Raw genomic sequence first — 22,798 nt, 5'->3', positions numbered from 1 at the left:
TTTAAAAGTGAATAAATAATCATAACAGTTAATATATGACAGACATCACAAGAGCTTATTTTCCTTTTTTTTTTTTTTTTTTTTTTGTTTAGTCTCATTCTGGAATGAGTTGGATGGGTGCTCAGAGATTTATGTGCTTTCAAGAGGAGTTGCCAAGATGATCTGTCCGACAGACAGACAGACAGAGTGGAGTGCAATTAGATAGAGGTATGGATTGTGGTAGAGAAAGAGAGAGAGATAGGTATGGTGAGAGACTGTCTGTCTATATATCTGTCTCTCTTTGTGTACCACAATGCAGGTCCATCTAAATGAACACTCCTCTCTCTGTCTTTCTAATTATCCTCTAGATTGTTTTTTTTTTAATTAGTCTCTTTCAAACCTAACAAGAAACAATCAGGCCGAAGGAGGAGTGAAAATGTGAATGTCCCATTAGCGAGAGAGACAAGATGGGCAAGGTAATATCTTTTATTGGCCCAACTTCTGCTGGTGTCTCATTGGCACACAGCGCTGAGCCTTTCAGCATGGCCAGAGGCAGGGAGATTGCCACCAAAGGAAGGCTCAAGTGAGTGCTAATGGATCGGGCAGCTGGGTGGAGCTCTGAGCTGGGGAGAGTGGGGAGGAGACAGCCAGCCAGCCAACCCCCTTACTTGGGCTGGACTGCAGTGCCCGGGGAACCCACAGCTTCCAAGCCCCGGCCCCAGCCAGCTCCTCTGCAAAGGGTTAAAGGGAGCCTCAGCCTTGAAGTGGGCTGGAGGGAGAGGCGGAGGGATTAACTTGATTGGTGAGAAGTTTGTAGCTGGGCGGTGCCGGGCCGCCCTTACGGCTCTGCGCTCCCCCAGAATCACAAAGCCCTGCCGGGAACCTTGCTTTAGCGCTTGTTCCTTGGCTTCAGCTCCCCCCTCCCCGTAAACGTGATCCCGGCTCAGAGGGACCCAGGGCGGCATCACCCCGGCATCCTGCAGCTCAGAGCTCCCGCGCTCCCGGGGGATCTGTCAGAGCCAGGGCTGCAGATTCCTAGCCCACCGGCCGCCCGCCCGCTCGCTCACTCGCACTCGCACCCTGGCCCGGAGCTGCCGCTCGTGCACAGCGGGGAAAATACAAGTTTTCTCTCCCCTTGACTTAGCTAATCGCGGAGAGAGCCCACGCCTTTTGTGGCAAAGTGTTTTCTGGTGGGAAGATGGTGGCTTGAGACTTGGATGCTTTCATGAACGCCCTGAAGGGGTTGTAGGTAAAGGGACTCCAGACCCTCAGGTATATTTTGCAGTGTGAGTTTCCTTTTAAAAACAACACCCAGCCGACAAACAAAAGAGCCAAGAACGGCACACATCCCCAGCGAAGGAACCTGCTTTCTTAGCGCTTGCCCTCCCTGCCTTGCCAAGGTGGGGGCTGTCAAAGTGCAAAGTTTGATTGACCCCCCCCGCCCGACTGCGGAAGGAATGAAGCTGAAATGAAAAGGGGCAGCCCATGGGACTGGCTAGAGGACTGACTTGCCCGGATTGCCATTCAAAGGGATCTCTTATGATGGGGCAAACAGCGCGCTGTTAAGTACCCGCGCTGCAAGTGAAGGTAAGTGGCTCGCTTAGCCTCCAAGAAAATGAAATAAGGAAACTTAGCCGGGACAGTTGGTCGAAGTCCCTGTGTCTTGCTGAGGTTAAACACAACGCGCGGGAAGGGGCTGGGGGGCTCGCAGGCGTTAATGAATTAAGAAGTGAGTTAACATCTGCCCTTGAAGCGAGCTAGGGCGCACCGGTACCTGCCCCCTGGAGCCAGCCGCCCCAGCCAGAAGGCAGGAGGCCGGCGGGCTGCTCCGGCACTGCGCTGGTGTCATGTAAGGAGCCAGGATTAACGTTAATGATTAGTCAGGGCTCTCTGCATTTCGGGCTGTCTTCGGCGCTGGAGCGGCTCCGCGGGCAGGGGATGGCTGCGCGGCCCATGTGGTGTTACACTCCTCCCATGGGTGGGCAGCAGGCAGAAACTTTCCTGTTACCCTCCCAAGCGCTGGGGCCGCTCGCCGGCCTTCCGGGGAAGGAAGAGGCACACGAGCGAGAATTACCTCGCGAGTCATCAATACACACGTGTGCCTGCCCAGGGGAGGCGCAGGGTCCATCTGCCTTAGACCTCACTGGCTCTGGTGCCTTTGGCCAGGGGCGAGGGGAGGTGTTTACTTGAAAAACGGACAGGAAACCCCTGGTCAGTTTCACGCTGGATGTTTGAAGCCTGGTTTCTTCTGGCTGGCCAGAGAGATACAGCATCACAGGACTGGAAGGGACCTCGAGAGGTCATCTAGTCCAGTCCCCTGCACGCATGGCAGGACTAAGTATTATCTAGACCGGTATGGGGAAGTGCTGGGAACTGCACCCCTCTTTTACAGGGCTCACTGACTAGTGGGGAATGGGGTCAGCTGTGGGGTGGCATGGTCGCATGGGCCCTGGACCAAGGCTGTGTGCCTTCCTGACTCCGGATGGTGGGGCTGGGAGGGTCAGGGACCGTCACTGCTCTGCTGGGTTGGTTTGGGAAGCACAGTTTCTGCTGAGAGCTGGTTACCTCTCCCGGCATGACCTGTCTCAGGCTCCCTGCTGTAAATAATATATTAACATAAGAGCAGCAACCAAAATAGCCTTTCTCTGAGATGCCTCACTTTGCCTTTGCAAGGTATAAACATTTCTGGATTGCTTCTTTCCCCTTCCTTGCAGAGCAGTTCTGTAAGATGGAAATGACGGTACATGATGTGTCCCTCTACGCTCCCCAGGTGGATTGATGTGAACTCATGCCTTGGGCAGAGATTCTCCCCCCCCACCAACAACCTCATTTTACCACCTTAAGAATTTGTGGTGCAAATTTGTAAGCTAATGGCAATGTGTAATTATTTGGTTTGTTGGATGCTGTACATGGGTTGTTGTGTGTCCTGAGGGCATAGAGTGTTTAAATCAGGGAGTTTACAAGAGTGAGGAATTCAGATAGTGTTTAGAGAGTGAGAGTTTTAGGAGGCGAACAGAGTGTAAGTAAAGTAAACCTGATCTACTTAGATTTTTTTTAAAAACAGATATTAGAGCAGCTAAGGAATATTCAAGGGTGTGAAACACAAGCTTGCAGTAGGACACACCTTTGGTGTAAACCAAAACAAGCCGTGCTTGAAAGGAAAGGAGGGTTGGGGAAATGAATTGCTGGGAAGTAAAATTCAGCACTGAAGGAAATACACAAAGCTCTGGCGTACCCACGTTACAAGCAATGAAGCAGAAAAGCTAAGTTCTGTGGGTGGAAAGGATAGATTCCTTTTTTCAGTTCCTCCAGAAGTTTTTAACCTGCTATCTTGTTTTATGGCCACTCACTAATGTTTGCTTGCGTACAAGACTGGTTCTGTACAAGATACCAAGAAAAGTGCTTGATTTATATCAGGCAAGAGCGAAAGGTTAGGAAAGAGCAAAGTTTTACATGCTGAATGCAAAAGACTGAATTATAAATATTTATAATTGCTGGTACAAATTTTGTTTGCTTTACTGACGCACTGAGGGTTGTTGTTTTTTTTAAATTCTCATCTCCCCCCCCCTTTTTTTTTTCCTTCCTCCAGGTTTGAAAGATCAGAAATCTGTACAATACAGACGGAACCAGTTTTCAAAATGGAATTCCACCTTGCGCTCTTTTTTGTAGGGATAATTGCATTTTCTGATTCAGCCCGAGGTAAGGAGAATGAGCTTTATGCAGCCTTGGAAATGGTTTGTGGCTTGTGCCTTTACATTTGCTCCAGTTGTGCTCATGTTCTTCCAACACGCTATAGTCCTTTTAGAGACCAAATCATGATATTTCCTTCTGCATAGAATCTCCCTTCCCCCTCGTCCACCCACACATGCATTCCTCCCATGGCACATTTTGTCAGTGTTGACCGTGATATCGCAACTCGGATGCAAGATGGTCACTTTTTGGCCAAAAAGAAAAGGAGTACTTGTGGCACCTTAGAGACTAACCAATTTATTTATATAAATTTATATAAATTATATTTATTAGTCTCTAAGGTGCCACAAGTACTCCTTTTCTTTTTGCGAATACAGACTAACACGGCTGTTCCTCTGAAACCTGTCACTTTTTGGCCAGTTTGTTAATTGCAGGTGAGCTCTTTGCTTTTGTCGTTTATGTGTAAAAATACACAGTTGGCTTTCAACTTTCAGTGTAGGGTTAAAGGAAAACAATTGCATTCCTTTGTGGATCAGGAGTGCCTCTCCCCTCCTGTAATCCCTCCAAACTCTGCCCTGTGTATTCCCAATAGCAAACTAAACAAACAAATCCATTAACTTCTCAAGTGACAGACAAATGACAGTTCTCAATAGCTAGCACATATTTTAACACTGGGACTCCAGCAGATGATCAGATTTCAATAAACAGGTTACCCGACCAGTGGTGGATTGAAAAACAATGACCTAGAAGTTGAGGTAAGGGAGGAGAGGGTTTTGTATGAGAAGATAATTTAACAAAAGCTATGGGGTCAGAATACAGGTTTCAGAGGGGTAGCCGTGTTAGTCTGTATCAGCAAAAACAACAAGGAGTCCTTGTAGCCACCTTAGAGACTAACACATTTATTTGGGCATAAGCTTTCATGGGCTAAAACCCACTTCATCAGATGCATCCATTACTTGTCCTCAGCATTAGTTTAACACCATGGCTCTCAGCCTTTCCAGACTACTGTACCTCTTTTAGGGGTCTGATTTGTCTTGCGTACCCCAAGTTTCACCTCACTTCAAAACTACTTGCTTACAAAATCAGACCTAAAAATACAAAAGTGTCACAGTACGCTATTACTGACAAATTACTTACTTTTTCATTTTTACCATATAATTATAAAATAAATCAACTGGAATATAAATATTGTACTTACATTTCAGTGCATAATATATACAGCAGTATAAACAGGTCATTGTGTGAAATTTTAGTTTGTACTGACTTTGCTAGTGCTTTTTATGTAGCCTGTTGTGATGAGTTGATGTACCCCCTGGAAGACTGTGTACCCCTAACAGTACATGTATCCCTGGTTAAGAACCACTGGTCTAACATACCTTTGCCAGTGCTGTCACGTTAGCCTTGGAAAGTCTGAATGATAAACCACTCTCTCAGTCTAACTGATTCTCTACTGGTCACAAAGGAGAGGACTGCATTGTTCCATGAGAATGGTTGTATGTATTTAGGATGTAGATTTGCCCCAGCTGCAATCCCAAACACTGTCGAAGAAGCATAAATTGCTGAGCAACCATTAAAAATGCCCAGCGCAAGATTATGTGTTGCTTAGTTTACAATTTAAATATTTAAACTTGCTATTAGTTCTGGAAACCATAACTTGCCAGAAATGTGTGTGTGTGTGTGTGTGAGAGAGAGAGAGTGAGAGAGGGGACAAAAAGCATTGCTATAGAAACTCAGAGCTTGATTAATGCATTGTTGTTGTTTTTTCTTGGCATTGACTCCCAAGTAAATACTTTATGGAGGCAGAAGCACTGTAAAATGATTCTGCTGGAAGCTGAATGAAAAGGAAAACAGTGTATAGCCTTTAAGACCTGAAAGTCTAAATTCCAGGCATGGTTTACAATGGAGATCCAGTTTTAAGTTGTAGGCAATGGACAGGAGTGTTATGAATTAAGATGACCCCGTGAATGTATATTATTCTAATAGACTTGAGTACCCAGTGGAGTTCAGTGAGAAATCTTGAGTAGGCTGTATACCACAAAAAGATTTTGTCTATTTTCTGCAGTGTTTTGAGTAGAGTATTTACTGCTTTATTGCTAAATCTTCTTTAATTTTTGTTTGTCTATCTTGCTTGTATTATTTTATTGCACTTAAAATATAGTATGCAGCTTTAATGACTCACAGTGCTGTGAACGATTGTTTTGAACAGAAATAACACAAAATTCACAGCTATGATTTCAAACCAGATCATATTTTTGCATTTGTAGAGGTTACCTAGACATAGTGTAAACTTTGTAAGGTTACATTGTCTGGTGAACAGACCTCTTTACTGCTCCAGACAAATATGCCCTGCACATGGTGAGAGAGACAGTCTGATTGTTTAAATGGCATAAAAATGTGGTAAATTACTATATTGTGGCCAAAGAAAAAGAATATAATCCACTTACCTTCTGATGTGGAGAGAGACAAATGGAGCAAATGAAGAGGAAAGGTGTCATTACAAGAAAAGCAGTGGCAAAAAAGGTAACACATTTAAGGCCTGATTCTCCTCCCACTAAAATCAATAGGATTTTTGATTGTGACGGAAATGGGAGTAGGATTGAGGACTTAAACACACAGAAGTGAGAAACAGAAATATCTAGAGCTCTGAAACCTTATTCGATGCTGTACATTTTCCCTTATTTAAAACACATCAGGATAATGTTTAGACTTTTTGAAATGTGCCCCATTTGTAACATGCCCATGGATTTTTTTTTTACGCTGGGTTAGATCACTGCAGATATATAAATATTACTTGTTTCCGTCAGGGAGGTTTTACAGACAACCCAGTGGATGAATCTCAGGTTGAGGATATTCGGATATTTCTTTGAAGCAGGAGGGGACTCTTTTCGCAATTAATGTGTGTCCTGATTGTAGATTGCATGCATGTAGCCCGTATCATGGCCAACACTTTGCAACATGGGTTGCTGTATGCTATATGGATGCCTGCCTGCTGGTGGGAATGGCAAGCACTCATCACCTCTGGATGTGGAATGAAGTGCCTAAATTTTGACATCCAAGCTTGAAGATTTAGGTTAACTTCTTTTAAATGTCTCATGAAAGCATTAGGTAAAAGCAATGTAATGGTGCTACAGTGCTAATTCCACGATTCCACATTGCATGCTGTGTGATCATGGAATTAAGGCCTGGATCATAATGCGTTTGCACAAGAGGGCAGAGTTAAGGCTGCTCATGCAACTCTAACTGGTATTTCCTGGCTTGTGAGCGCTTAGCTGCGATCTTAATGTTCCATTAAACTTTACATTATATTCTTTTACTCTGTATTCAGATAGCACCTTTCCTGGTAAAGGATCCCAAAGGACTTTGTGCCTGTGGCCTTATCCTGCAGTCTTCATGCTAACTAATCTGGGGGTTTTGCGAGCATCACAGCTGCAGGAGCTGGCTGTGCATCCTTCCTGCACTATTGAAATACAGGGCATTTCTGCGGTGGAGGATGGCAGCCAGCTGACATGCAGTGTACACTCCAGGAGAGGGGAAGGTTTGGCTAAAGAAACCAGGGTAAACCTGAACTCTTACGAAAGGTGCTATGGGATTTTTAATTTCCATGAAGAGTAGGGACCAACTCAGTTTTTAAGGGTTCATACAAAAGAGTCCTTGCAAAGTGAACACATGGAATTTCATTTTTCTGTTTGGCAGTATGAAAGGCCAGCTCTCCCTAGCTAGGGTTTGAACCTGTGCTTTCAGGGATCTAAACTTAAAGGTTTTAGCTAAGGGCATGTATGGAGAATACCTACCTACTATATCCTTGCTTATCTGAGAGACCCTGGGCTATTTTTTAAACCTAAATTCCTTCCCATTCTGGTGTCATTATTCACTTTAAAATTGTCACTGGAATTATGATTTTGGAATAGCTATTTCAGTATAATTCCAAGTGCAGACAAGCCTTTGGTCGTCCCTCCCCTTTGGGGCTAACGGTAGTACAGGGATGCTCCTTATGTGTGAAAGCCACTCTTGTGTGCATAAAGAAAAGGAGGACTTGTGGCACCTTAGAGACTAACCAATTTATTTGAGCATGAGCTTTCGTGAGCTACAGCTCACTTCATCGGATGCATACCATGGAAACTGCAGCAGACTTTATATACACACACAGAATATGAAACAATACCTCCTCCCACCCCACTGTCCTGCTGGTAATAGCTTGAGTATTCAGGTTCTGTGCAGGCAGGATGCAGAGGGGATGAAGAGACAAAATCTACCCCCCAGGCTCAGGGCAAGGTATAGAATAGCAGCCTCAACCATTTGCACCAGTTGTACTGGTGTTATCCTCACTGGACCTATGCTTATACAGCCCCCCTTGCTGCTACTTTGAGCCACCCCTCATTCTGTCCCCTTTGTGACCTTCTGTGCCTACTTATGTGGGTGCAATGTGGTATACCAGCACCTCTTTGCAGCTGCTCCATTCTATGCTCCCCATGCAGCCCCTGTGATGGGGATAACTGGTGCCTGAGAACCTTATGTGGGCCCTCTCCCCCAGGAGTGAATGCTGCCCTGTGTTAGTAACCTTTAACGAAATGAACTATCACAGTGTGCTCCTGCTTCTGCACACCACTGGTTGGATACAGGTAATACAATCTGATATTTTCCTGCTTATGGTATCTGAGTGACACACAGCGCAATATTTGTTCCAAATCTGTCAAGTTGCCATCGTATTCGCCTGGGTTACCGTATATGGTAACACAAGGGTGCACTTGGCTTGCTACAGTAGTTTAAGCACGATTTCATATGGTATGTTTAGAAGTTTTTGGTAAGAGCAGTAACAGCCCTTCCTTTGTCCAGTAAACTGATATTCTTATTGAAACTAACAAGTTTGGACATCAGTTTTATTTTCGGTGCATGGGGGCATACTGCTATAACTCCTTTCTTTTTTCTTTTTTTTTTTTTTGTGTGATACATGATTTTAAAAAATAGCTGGACTCTGACTGATGCATGACTTACAATAAGTTCACTACTTGTGCAATTTAACTACGGCAACCTCAAAATTCACTAGGCTGGCACAGATATTTATCACATGTCAGTATTTGACACTTGTTCTTTTAAATGTGGGAAATATGGGTCTTGAATGCTTGACGGTTTTCTTTTCAGGGAGATGGTTCTTAATACCAGGCAATATTTTTACCATTAAGTTCTCGAAACGTAATGATTTATAAGAGTGAATAGTAGTTAATGCTGATGATATAAATAGGACAACCGTGGTCTTCTGTTGTAAAGAGACCGCTATACCATGGTTCATCTTAGACTTGATTATTATTTGGACATCTTTCTTTTTTCTTTCTGATGGGAAAGGAAAGCATATAGTACCTGATTCGGATCCCATTGACGTCAAAGAGAGTCTTTCGATTGTCTTCAATTGGCTTTCAATCAGGTCTATCTGCACAAGAACACTCTGACAGCATAGCCTATACCTACCTATTATATATCCTTGATGATCGGAGGGAACCCTGATTACTTTTCAAACCTAAATTTCTCCTCTTTCTGGTGGTGTTATTCACTTTAAAATTGTCACTGAGTGTAAATATAGAATACAAAGTGTGTCAAACTGGAAGTTAAGCATTGATTTATTATTATATTTTATTATATTTTATTATTTTTTAATTTATTATGAAATACAGAAAATCACTCCAATGTGTTAGGGCTTTTAAGAGGTTTTATAAGTTTGTTCCCACAGTGTGCATGATGTTCAGCTGCTTGGAACTTCCTTTGGAGAAAAAAAAAACATCTATCATTCTTGTGATGCAGAAAATAAATTTTAAAGTCTGCCTTTTATGCATAAAAGTAATTTCAGTATGCCTAGGAATTATTTTCCAACATTCCCTATATAATTCTTTGTTCTGGAAAAACAAATGTTGAGTAAGTAGCACTTTCTAATTAATGAGTGCCTACTTTTAAAGGTGTGAGAGCACTGTAATGAATTTAGCAACTATGGACCGAGCTTTTTTCTTTTTTTTCTTTTCTTTTTGGGTGTCAATTGGCCCGGTGAGTTGATTTACATCAGCTGAGGATTTGGTCTTTTCCAAGTCGTCAGCTTGCACAGTGTGATAAACCCTGAACATATTAATGCAGATGTATATAGAGTAGTTGCTATTGAATATGGCAAGTAGAGATATTCACCTTTTTGTTACATATTTTGTGTTAACTGCTGGAAGAGGAAAATCATTTTCACCAAAGGGGGGGGAAAAAAAAAAAGACACAAAGGTTGTCTTTTTCCTGCTTTGAAAAAAAAAAATTCTGAAGTCATTGCTGTATTTATTCAGTTTGAGTAGTATCAATGCAGCTTTCTTTTTTTCCAAAGATGTGAAACTCCTACTTGGGTCTGCAGTGGCTTGTAAAATCACCCTGTTCAAAAGGTCTGCTTTCAGATTAATCCCAATATTGCAGTAGTCAGTGGAAACACTCCTCCCCCCTTCTTTAATTAACCTGTTCATTTTATTTCACTCCTCAGAGTTTGTCTTTCGTCTGACCTCCTTCTTGCTTTCTAGTGGGGCAGTTGTGCCGAAATGTATTTGATCTTGTTTTGAATATTTTCGTTTGTATTTATATTTCTTTTCTTTTGTGAAGATGGCCCTGTAACCCAGGATCTTTGCTTGGATCTTTCTATAATAAACATGTCTTGCTATTAATTTAGCCGGGCTGACCTGTCCTGTTTTGTTGTACAGAGGTTGAAAGTTTTTGTTCTTATAAGGGAATTAAAAAGAATAAAAGCATAAAGAAGCTGATTGTAAGAGTGGCAAAGAGGAGAGAGTCCATTACAAGCACCCATTGAATCTGCTTCTGTAGCCCTTACTCACATGAGTATCCCCATTGAAGTTAATGAGGTACTTGCAGGATCAGATCTTCGGGCCAGGATGCTGTTGTAGTGGGAATGTTAGAAATGCCTAAGTTAGAAAGATACAACACATCTGCTTTGACTTATAAAGGCCAGGTCCAGAGCCCATGGAAGTCAATGGAAAGACTCCCAATGACTTCATGGGCTTTGGATCTGGTCCTTAAAGAACTGTCCTATGCAGATTAATTGTGATGCTGACACTTATACAAATCCACTGCTTTATTACAGCACATAGCTCCATTTTACAGCAGTGTGAGTACAGGGTTTTGGATTGCTGTTGCGTGCTGTAATATATTTGTACGTGGAGAGAGAAACTCCAGCTAGAGCTGCATTTCTTTTCCCAGAAGATGCACCGTTCTCTGCCTGTTGCTAGCTTTGGTGGGCTGGAAGGCTAAGAGTATGATGTAGTATGTGCCGTGGGACTGAAAGCAACTTGGACATTCTTTGCTTTAACTTCAGGTCAGCCTGTGGGGGTTTTATTCCAGAAGAGTAAGTGACAAGGTGGGTGAGGTAATATCTTTTATTGGACCAACTTCTTTTGGGGAAAGAGACAAGCTTTCGAGCTTACACAGAGCTCCTCTTCTTGTCTGGGAAGGGGAAGCAACGCGGCTACAAGAAGACTGCAAAGAGAAATGTGTGTCATTCTGAGGGGAGTGTTGCAGGGTGCAGAGGGGCTGGATACTGTTGTGAAGGCTTATTTAACAAGTCAATGTATGCCATTTGCCATGGACTCCGTTCTCATCTCTCCAATTTTTCCCCTTTCGAGTCAAATAAACATCAGGTGCCTGGAGTTTGGTTAGTTGCCCTGATTCCACAGTCTCTGCATTGTATTGCAGTATCCAGCAGTGCTGTGAATAACCTAACCTTTTTATTTCATCAAAACCACTCCAATTTTCAGGAAGAAATCCAGCCAATAACTCCAGGCTACTTCTGCCATTAAGTGTTCAAACTTAATTTTCAGCTGCACTAAGGGTAGAAAAATGTAAATTGGGAACAGAGATGTCTTGGAGAAGACTAATGTTTCTCTTGATTTCTGCACCCCTCAGCCCCTCCTGGATAGCTGTTGAAGGAAGAGTGGTTTCTGTCTTGGCAGGACCAAAATCATTTCTCTTTGTGCCTGATAAATTTATTTCATGAAAGATTTACATAATCTTGGGTATCCTGTCAAGTGATTGAGAAGTGAGTAAAGCATGAAGTGTCATAAACTAGATGCCTCTTGGGTTCTGTTGACTTTGGTGAGTATTTTTGGAGTTGTCAGTATTTATGCACGTTAAATTAGAAGAAAACCCAAAAACCTGTGGAGGGCAGACAAATGCAGAAATACATACAATTTTTTAAAAGCCCTCTGTTTTATTTGACTGTTGTTCAAGTTGATTCATATTTTCCTTGACCAGGTTGCTCGTATTTTATGTGCCCAGTGAATTGACTCCTGTGAGAATTCTGGTGAAACAGTACTTGGTCTGTGATCCTTGGTTCACATTCTTTCCATTACTTATCCATTCAGGTAGACTCAGCTTTCAACTGCTCTGAAAAGTGCCTCTGTTTACATGGCATCATGGAGTTCAGTGAATTTCAAATTGAGTATTGCTCGGTATACAAGTAAGAAAACGGTTTTAACTGAGCATCATCCCTGCAGAATCAGTTTAGGAGCTGAAAGTCAAGCTGAGTTCTTTCAGACTTGTGCAACATCTCCAGTAATCATGACCCAGCTGTTATAAAAGCCTGGTGCAACACCCATTGAAGTCAGTGGAAAGAAATGTGAAAGAGACAGAATCCAAGGTTGGTTAACAATTCTGTTGATGATGCATGAATGAATCAGAATAGGGTTCTTCCATTGGCTTGCCCTGCTAGCAAGTGTTAGAGCCCTGCATAGAGATTCTGAAGTTCTGTTTCAGAGTAACAGCCGTGTTAGTCTGTATTCACAAAAAGAAAAGGAGTACTTGTGGCACCTTAGAGACTAACCAATTTATTTGAGCATAAGCTTTCGTGAGCTACAGCTCACTTCATCGGATGCATACTGTGGAAAATACAGAAGATGTTCTTATACATACAAACCATGAAAAAATGGGTGTTGACCACTACAAAAGGTTTTCTCTCCCCCCACCCCACTCTCCTGCTGGTAATAGCTTATCTAAAGTGATCACTCTTCTTACAATGTGTATGATAATCAAGGTGGGCCATTTCCAGCACAAATCCAGGGTTTAACAAGAACGTCTGAGGAAGGGGGGTGTAGGTAGGAAAAAACAAGGGGAAATGGGTTATCTTGCATAATGACTTAGCCACTCCCAGTCTCTATTCAAGCCTAAGTTAATTGTATCCAATTTGCAAATGAATTCCAATTCAACAGTCTCTCGCTGAAGTCTGGTTTTGAAGTTTTTCTGTTGTAATATCGCAACTTTCATGTTTGTAATCGCCTGACCAGAGAGATTGAAGTGTTCTCCAACTGTTTTATGAATGTTATAATTCTTGACATCTGATTTGTGTCCATTTATTCTTTTACGTAGAGACTGTCCAGTTTGACCAATGTACATGGCAGAGGGGCATTGCTGGCACATGATGACATATATCACATTGGTGGATGTGCAGGTGAACGAGCCTCTGATAGTGTGGCTGATGTTATTAGGCCCTGTGATGGTATCCCCTGAATAGATATGTGGGCACAGTTGGCAACGGGCTTTGTTGCAAGGATAGGTTCCTGGGTTAGTGGTTCTGTTGTGTGGTTGCTGGTGAGTATTTGCTTCAGGTTGTGGGGCTGTCTGTAGGCAAGACTGGCCTGTCTCCCAAGACTTGTGAGAGTGTTGGGTCATCCTTCAGGATAGGTTGTAGATCCTTGATAATGCGTTGGAGGGGTTTTAGTTGGGGGCTGAAGGTGACGGCTAGTGGTGTTCTATTATTTTCTTTGTTAGGCCTGTCTTGTAGTAGGTGACTTCTGGGAACTCTTCTGGCTCTATCAATCTGTTTCTTCACTTCCGCAGTTGGGTATTGTAGTTGTAAGAGTGCTTGATAGAGACAAACACCTACAAGATCTCTGTCTGAGGGGTTGGAGCAAATGCGGTTGTATCGCAGAGCTTGGCTGTAGACAATGGATCATGTGGTGTGGTCAGGGTGAAAACTGGAGGCATGTACGTAGGAATAGCGGTCAGTAGGTTTCTGGTATAGGGCAGTGTTTATGTGACCATTGTTTATTAGCACTGTAGTGTCCAGGAAGTGGATCTCTTGTGTGGACTGGACCAGGCTGAGGTTGATGGTGGGATGGAAATTGTTGAAATCATGGTGGGATTCCTCAAGGGCTTCTTTTCCATGGGTCCAGATGATGAAGATGTCATCAATATAGCGCAAGTGGAGTAGGGGCGTTAGGGGACGAGAGCTGAGGAAGCGTTGTTCTAAGTCAGCCATAAAAATGTTGGCATATTGTGGGGCCATGCGGGTACCCATAGCAGCGCCGCTGATTTGAAGGTATACATTGTCCCCAAATGTAAAATAGTTATGGGTAAGGACAAAGTCACAAAGTTCAGCCACCAGGTTAGCCGTGACATTATCGGGGATAGTGTTCTTGACGGCTTGTAGTCCATCTTTGTGTGGAATGTTGGTGTAGAGGGCTTCTACATCCATAGTGGCCAGGATGGTGTTATCAGGAAGATCACCGATGGATTGTAGTTTCCTCAGGAAGTCAGTGGTGTCTCGAAGGTAGCTGGGAGTGCTGGTAGCGTAGGGCCTGAGGAGGGAGTCTACATAGCCAGACAATTCTGCTGTCAGGGTGCCAATGCCTGAGATTATGGGGCGCCCAGGATTTCCAGGTTTATGGATCTTGGGTAGTAGATAGAATATCACAGGCTGAGGTTCCAGGGGTGTGTCTGTGCGGATTGACTCATGGTGGCAGGTGTGAGTTTGTTAACTCCACCCAGGATATAAGGGAGGTGGGGACAGGGAGTCCTGGAGAGAAATCCAAGGGACAGTCAAAGTCAGGGAGAAAGTTGAGACTGGGTTATGATGTATTATTGTTCTTGAGTCCCCAGTAAAACCAAATCCAAAGAGAGGAATTAGCCTTCAGACTAGCTCAGTGTGTGTGAACTCTGTTGAAGATAAGGTATGGATGTAACCCATTCACAACTATTAGTGGTGTCCCTTTTCATCCACATTCCAGCAGATACTACCCACCGTGGTGTATTATTATTCACATGGATAGACATCAGTTGGCTGTGAATAGCCCCTAAATACCCTGTAGGAATGGCCCTGTACAAAATTCTTGTCATGGTGGTTTGTTGGTCACAGCAGCAAATGTGTTATTACTGCCCTGAATGACTTTGAAGCCTTCCCATGCCTAGACACAATTAAAGTCCAGCTGGGTGTGCTGGGTGAATGGGGAAGAAAGGTGCAAGTCAGAGGGAGGAGGAGGCGGGGCCAGGACCAAGCCACACTGGTCCACAGAGCTGGCCAGCCACACTGCAGGAAGTAGGCTGCACTGTTCCCCTGCACATTAGAGATCTGGGGGTGAAGTTGTGCCTTCCTGGGGTACAATTAATGGGTTTACCTAAATTAGGAAGAAGCGGGAGACCTAGGGTTAGCTAAATCAAGGTATCCTGCATCTACATGAGGGAGAAGGTCATTGTTAGGATCTCTGGATGGTTCGTTAATTAGTCCGACATTTCAGTGAAATTGAAGCTAAGGCTGATGTGTACACAATATTTAAAGGACACACTCATCATGGTAAATCAGTCCATGCCTGTGGCTCAATTTCTTTGAGCAGAAATGACCCAATTCTGCCTTCAGATTCACATGCACAACTCCTATTTGACAGAGAAATAGTCTGAAGGGACTTAGAGAGATAAGACATTGGGTGAAAAATAACTAATTGAGATTCAAATTGAGTAAGAGCAGCCTCGTTCATGTGGGGGAAAATAATTAAAAATGCACGTTTGCAGTGGGTAGAAAAACCTGGTGAGGTGTAATGCTGAAAGAGTCCTCGTAGTGAGAGTGGGCAGCACATTAGATATGAGTTGATAATGCAGTCAGGCTGCAAAATTAAAAGCCGGTGCTGTTTTCAACTGCGTACACAAATATCAGGGGCTGGGGGAATTGATTTAAGAGGAAAGATTAAGAGAGCTAAATATTATTGATTTGGTTAAGCAATGACTAAGAGGGGACAGAAGTCTACAAGCATGTGAACTGTGAGAACAACAAAGGGGGAAGGAATAATTAATATTAAACTATTTAATAACAGAAGTAACTTCCTGACAGTGAGAGGTACCATACTGTGGAACAGCTCATGGAGGAAGTGATAGACCTTCCATGGCTTGAGACTTAAAACTGGACTTGGCAAAGCTCTAATAAATGTAGTGGAAGGGAGATTCCTGGCTTGGCATGGACTAGCTGATGTAACAGAGGGGTTGGCAGACTTTTTCACAGGTGACATCAGCTCTCAATAGGTTGTCTTGTGGGCTATTCTGCATTGACTGGACCTCCTGTCCATGATCACACAAGATCCCAGTGGCTACTGCAGCAACTGCTTACTCAGAAAAGTATTATATCAGGGAGTATCCAATGCGTTTGAATGTAGTTTAGCAGCTGGAAACTAGGAGGAGAGCTAGTACCATGTGACCAGGCAGCCGTAGACCACCACCAAATCTTTTGCAAACTACCGTGGTCTGGAACATGGTGTACGAGCCTTCTGCTCCAATACGTGTTTTCCATCTTTAATATCCGTGGGCCAAATTCTGATCTCAGTTCTCTTTGGATTCAACGAGAGTTCTGCCGTGGAGCTGTGAGTAGACTTTGGCCTTATGATGCTACTGGAGAGCAGAACTGTGCCCTCAAAGAGCAGGATGCATTTCAAATTTCCACTGTTTGGTGTCAAGCAGTGGGAAAAGGCAGTGTGATATACGGGAGTTAATGTAAAAACTATTGTAACAGGTCCTGGCTGATGGACTCCATTATTCCTATTTGTATTCACAGTCAATCAGAAACACAGTATGGCCCATGCTAATTTCATCAAGGATTAGAGTGGGGTTTTCTGCTCAGCATGTCCCAGACGGATGTGTGTTTCCTGATTTTTTTTATTTGACTGGGACTAATAAACCCATTATGAATTCATCTGCATATGCGTGGAAATGGTTTAGGGTGGGTGAGTTGTAATTGGTGTATTTATTTTTCAATCTGGCACCTGCTGCATGTTTGGGTCACCTGTTCACCATCTATCCTTTTCTTGCTACAGACAGAGACAAATGAATGATAGTCAACATGGGACTCATTGTCTTAGCTGCAGGGGAAAGGACAATGTGGGAATTGTTAGATATCTTACCGTCATGATGAATGACCACATGAGGGCCTGCTCCTGCTTGCTTCGTTCAGGCAGAACGCCTAGCCCCTGATTCAGTGTAAACCAGAACTGAGGTCAGGGTCCCGCTTCTCATGTCTTCAGTCAGTGGGAGTGTTGCCTGAGCATTGCATGTAGAACTGCCTGGTGCTGGAATTGCACAAATCTCCCTGTGATGGGGTGCAATGTGGGGGGGAGGGCCCAGACCGTTCTGCCCAACCACCCTCCTTGGCCCCGGACCAGAGCTAGAAATTTGGCGTGGCTGTCCCTCTGTCAAGATGAAGGTGCAACTGGACCAGATTTGAACAGCACTGTCACCCCGTGCACCAGGTCACAACGCCACTTCCCCATTGGCACGAGGTAGCCCAGCCCCCAGGGGGAGGCAGAGCAGGGGGCACCAGGAACCCCCAGTATCCAGAAGGGTGGGAGGATTGGATCCAGGCTGTTGATGCTTCCTGGGGAAGCAAAGATGCAGAAGTAGGATGGGGCCTGTGGCATGCAGAACTGCCTGGCCTCTGGTGGGGATGGTGCTCTTCTGTCTGACCGACCCTCTGGGTAAGAGTTCAGGGCTGGGGGTGGGGTGGCAAGACCACAGGGCTGGGGGCAGGGAGGAGAGTTTGGAGCCGGGTGTGGAGAGTCTGCATATGTGTGGAGAGTGTGGGGAGGGAAGAGTGCAGGGTTGGGTGCAGAGGCAGCATGAGAGACCTCAGGACTGGGCATGGGGAAGTGGCAAAGGCAGAGCGCGGGGCTGATGGGAGGGGAGATATCCCGGGCTGGGGGCAGTGGGGAGAGCTTGGAGCTGGCTGTGGGGCATGAGGAGGGGAGTGTGTGTGGAGCTGGGTGCAGGGGCAGCCTGAGAGAGCTCAGGACTGGGCATGTGGGAGAGCTCGGGGGAGTGTGGGGTAGGGAAAGGAGAGTTCTGGGCCCCCTCCTTAGGAAAATTCCGGTTGCACCTCAGTCCCTGTGTCAGCTGGATCACTTTCTAGCAACCAGTGAAGTAGCAATAAGGGGGGATGCTGGTTTTGGAGTTTGATCTGCCGCCCTTATTCCTATGAGTAGTGCTATTCAGATCAACTGCATGGCTCATGTGGGTCAGAATCAGTCACAGAGTCGTAGAGTTTAAGGCCGGAAGGGAACACCAGGTCATCCCGTCTGACCTCCTGTATATCACAGCCCACCAAAGCCGCCCAGCACCCGCACGCTAAACCCAACAACCAAAATTAGGCCAAAGTATTACATCCCCCAGGAGACTAAACGATTGTGTGCCACAGGCCGGGAGAGCAGGAGTGACCAAGATGCACCAGTGGCTGAGGCCCCTGTGATGCCAGGGAATTAAGTGAGATATTCCAGATGAACCTGGCGAGTGACCCACACCCCACATCAGAGGAAGGTGAAACACTGCCAATGTGACCTGAGGTAGAATTCCTTTCCAGCATCTCATATGGTGATGAGTCAGACCCTGAGCCTGTGAGCAAGGTCCAAGCTGAGAGAGAGAATGCTTGGTGCCACCACAGAGCACTGACTCACCCCCTTCAGTGTCCCATTTCCAGTCCTAGTCATTTCTGATGCTACAGAGGAAGGAAATGAAGGTGCCCCGTCCATACTCCTGTTTACTTCATTGGGATGATTTGGGGAACAGTCAACATGAGCAAGGGGGAGGGACATAACCAGCCCACAAGATTTGGCCTATAGCTATATGATGCTTATTCCCACTTAGTGAGAGTTTCTGGGAGAACAATAGTACTCTCCTTCTAGATAAAGTCAGGCATAGGTACTGGAACTAAGGGTGCTACCACACCCCCTGGCTTGAAGTAGTAATAACAACCCAAATACCTGGTTTCTACCTTCTGCAGCCTCACTATGAAATCTGTTCCAGCACCCCTGAAGTCAGGAGAGAAAACTCATCGCTCTGAAGACTGCAGAGTAGCTAAGTGGAGTTTGAGACTTATTTTCTTTTATCCTAGAAAATCCAGTAAATCCAGTAAATTCTTTCAGTGTGGTCTTCTAAGAGTTTTTCAACTTAGTCTGACTTGCAGATTATTTGAATGCCATTATAAACTAGGGGTCAAGCAAGTTAATTCCCAGAACAGTGTGCTGCCCTGTTTTCAAACTGTGCTAATCAGAGTTTTGAGTCAAAGCGTGGTAGTTTGCTTAGTGAAATTATTTTCCTGTTAGAAAATTACAAATCGGCTCTGACTGTCCATATTGGCTTCAGTAACAGGAATGCTTGAATCACATGTGGAGAAAAGCCCCAGAATGGAGTAACAGCAAACCATTGCACAATGGAGTCTGATTCCTTAGCTCCCGAGTTCTAATGTGAGAAAAGAGGCTGTCTATGAAGCCTTACACCCAGCATTGTTACAGTTGCATTTATACCTCCATCGGGATTAAGGAAAGCTGTGTGCAACACATCTGAGCCATAAAATAAATGTCCTTTTCTAAAAGAGACATTTGGTTGAGTTGTTCAGTTACCCCCTCCTCACCTTCTTGTAATTGACTCTTGTTTACTTTTTTCCTCCTCCTTTCCCCAAGTTTATTACCAGTGTTTGGCCAGAGGAAATGAATTAACATAATTTACTGTTTTTAAAACAAGACACATTCTGTGCATGTACACACACACACACTCACTCACCCCTTCACCCTCCCAGCGCTGTGCTAAGGAGCATGTTTACAGAGTCTGGGTCCATTTAGAGAGAACAATACCCTGATTATGGAATGCAGCCTTCTATTCACAGAAACCCGAAGAAATCATCAGTTTAAAGGAGCTGCTGCCCCTTGAAGGTACATGCAGCGTGAGCTGTTTAAAAAAAAAAAATCAATCTTTTGTAGACACAAACTGCAAGCATTGTTCTCAGCGGAAGTTGATTTAGGGGTTGTGGTGGGGAATGGTCTTGGTATAAACTCAGTGCCAAGTTTGAGATCTACCGCCATGCAAAGCTTTTGTTGTGATTTCTAATCTAATTTCCAAGCGTAAATAATAGTTGTGAGATCTCATGGGGGAAGTGACCTGATGCTTCCTGATCTGGCAAAGTGCTTGGTGCTGGCAGCATAGGGGGAAAAATACTCGTAATTGAACCCAGAAATATTTCCTGTTTAGGATGAGTCAAGGCTAAAAGGTGCAGTTATATGTGGTTGGCTACTGCTCTTAATTGCTGTGGTACACCTGCCTCATAGACAATGCAGGAACAATGTCATGTAAAGAGTGTCTGATTTATCCATATTACCTGGGAAATGCAAAGCACTGTGGTTCATAGACTGCGGATGCTCCTCTCTTTCCTAATAAAGGGGCAGATTGTGGCAAGCAGTTACTCCCGTGTAGTTGCCCTGATTCTACTCCTGGGAGTAACAAGATGCTGACTCCAATCAATTTAAGCGCCTTATAGGATCAGGCCCTTCTGTTGTTGGGGTTAGTCCTGCACTCTATTGAATGTGACTGCGACACTGCAGAGGAGTAACCCATAGACTCTAAAGGCCAGATTTGGGCTGTTAGGTCTGCATCAGGGGCTCCCATTGAAATCAGTCGGAGTTACACAGGGATCCAGAGGTAGAAATTGGCTCACAGAAATTAGAGATGGAGAAGATCTGTTTCTAAGGTCATTTGGTCCATCCTCTGCCAATGCTGCATAGTGCCCTGTTGTATCAGGCTCTCTGTCCAAGTCTAGTTTTAGATGAACCAAGTAGTGGGTCTTCCACCTACTTCCACTGGGAGACTCAAAGCATCCCGCTTCCAACCCCACTGTTAAGACATTTTTTCCTGCTTGTCTAAATGTTGCCCTATGCAGTTTCATACTGTTGCTCCTTTTTCTGCCCCATGAGCCAGTCTAAGCAGTTCCTCTCCCTCTTTCCCAACGTTCTAAAACTTGTAGAGCAAAGAGCATCCTATCGTCTTTGAATTGTTGCCTTGATCTAGTTTTGCACCTGGTTTCCAGTCACAGGCATAGTGCTGTCTGCCCCATACACAAACACCATTCTACACCAGGGACCCCTGGAAAAGGGCAAAGTGGAAAGTTTGCCCATGAGAATGGGCCGTGTTCTGTCAAAAAGAGAAGCGAGTCTGAACAGCAATATTCCTCTTTTGCCTGGCACTCTGCAGACCCTTCTGGGTGCAAGAGCTTTGTGGTTGTGGGGTGAGGCTGGGGTGGAGCTAAGGGATGACTGCAATTGTTCATATCCTCTGCCTGGAAACCTGATGGACTTTTGCAGCCTCGGGTACGTTTTCCCTTCTCTGAATATTGAAGCACTCTTGGCAGAAGGGGCTTTGGGATGAACCACTGAGAACATAGCTTCTGAGGGAGACGTGCTGTCATGAGGGCTGGGGAGTAGCAAGTTAAAACTCATGGGTTTTCCTGGCCCTTTTATGGATTTTTTTTCTCCTGTGGACTGGGGGTGATTTAGTCCCAGTTTAAACACTGTTCAGCAGCCAGTGGAGATGGAGATCTCTATTATTCTCCACAGCATTGCCTCTGGTTTGTTGACAGCTCTCCGGTATCAAGGTGGCCAGAAGAGAACGCAATATACTTGCCAGAGCCAGATAAAGAGGGACTGTTCTCTTCCAGGTTCATTTCTGTGAGGACCTTTGACTAGTGATGCTGCTTCATGGTATAGGAAACAACCTGTACAAAATATCTTTTGTGGGTGAAGATATTTTTCTAGGGGAACAGAGCCAGTAGGTGAAAAAACCTAAATGCACAGGCCAGTATTAACAATATTTTTACGGGATTTGTGAAGGATGCATATTTGTATTGGACTGTAAGATAGTTGTATGGACAAATTCTGACCTTGTTCATGTATGGCTTCCATTAATTTAAACAAGAACCATGTTCATGCACCCAAAAGCCCTCACTCTCTGTATTTCCCCTGTTGTCTGGTGGTTTAAAAACAGAAGGGTAGATTCTTATCTCCCTTTGGTGTAAATCCAGAGTAACAAATATGAACGTCATGTGAGTTACTCTGGATTTACATGGGTGTAAGTGAAATCAGAATCTGGGCCCAAATTCTTTTGATTACCCCAACGCCAGCAGTGCAATAAAACATTCTTTATAATCTGTCAAAATTCATTAGAGCCTTTCAGATATAGCCCATGAAAATATTTTAGTAGATTTAAAAAACAAACAAACCATATTGTTTAGGGTTTGTTTGTATGGAATTAAAACAGTTTAGATCTTCTAATGAGAAAAATGTTGAGTTAAATAACCTGCAATGCAGAATAAGAAGAGAACATTTTGATTAACAGAAACTGATTAAAATATCAGCTGGGGAGAACAGTCTGAATGAAATTTTATTGATATTTTGATGTGTACCTTTTTGTTCACACAGTTTCAGAGGCGTAGGACTATTTTTTCTTCATAAAGATTTAATAAATACACAGATACAATCTGAAAAGCTAAAAATACAATAATCTGTACGAGGACAGTGAAAAATGGAAGGAGCTTTGTGTTCACTCTGAATCAGGCAGTAATGGAAGGAGCTTTGTGCTGTGTAGGTATGCCAGCCGTAACAACTTGTATCAGAGCTGCCTTCTGATACCATTCAAACCTGAATGTTACTCTGCTATGGGATAGAGACGAGAGCTGACTGGAGCATTACAGCTCCATGTTGCAGCAACTTTTGAGGTTTCAGAATCTGTTTTCATTACACACTGGAATGGAACTGGAATTGTGGGGTGTGTGTGTATATGGCCCGGTGGTTCGGACACTAGCTTGACATGTGAGAAACCTAAGCTATGTCTACACCTAAAACATTGCAGCGCTTCAATGTAGACATTCACTGCAGCAACAGGAAGGGTTCTACCATCGCAAAAGTTAATCTGCCTCCCCAAAAGGCGATAGCCAGTCAATGGAAGAATTATTCCATCGACCTGGTGCTGTCTGCACCCAGGGGTTCGTTTGGCTCAATGACGTCACTCGGGGTGTGGATTTTTCACACCCCTGAGCAAC

The 22,798-nt window shown here is 44.2% G+C and overlaps 1 protein-coding gene across 1 annotated transcript in view; it reads left to right on the top strand.

The window, feature by feature from the left end:
• Positions 1-860: 860 nt before the first annotated feature.
• FGFRL1 (fibroblast growth factor receptor like 1) overlaps positions 861-22,798 on the top strand; it is a 253,333-nt gene continuing 231,395 nt past the window's right edge. The window contains exons 1-2 of the mRNA XM_073342841.1: positions 861-1,566; positions 3,569-3,678. Coding sequence (XP_073198942.1) covers positions 3,618-3,678 — 61 coding nt within the window. The 5' untranslated portion in view covers positions 861-1,566; positions 3,569-3,617. The remainder of the gene's footprint in view (positions 1,567-3,568; positions 3,679-22,798) is intronic.

The sequence above is a fragment of the Lepidochelys kempii genome, chromosome 4 (assembly GCF_965140265.1).
Source record: "Lepidochelys kempii isolate rLepKem1 chromosome 4, rLepKem1.hap2, whole genome shotgun sequence".
NCBI classification, from domain to species: domain Eukaryota; kingdom Metazoa; phylum Chordata; order Testudines; family Cheloniidae; genus Lepidochelys; species Lepidochelys kempii.
The sequence above is the reverse complement of the archived record's forward strand: the minus strand, read 5'-3'. Positions and strand labels throughout refer to the sequence as shown.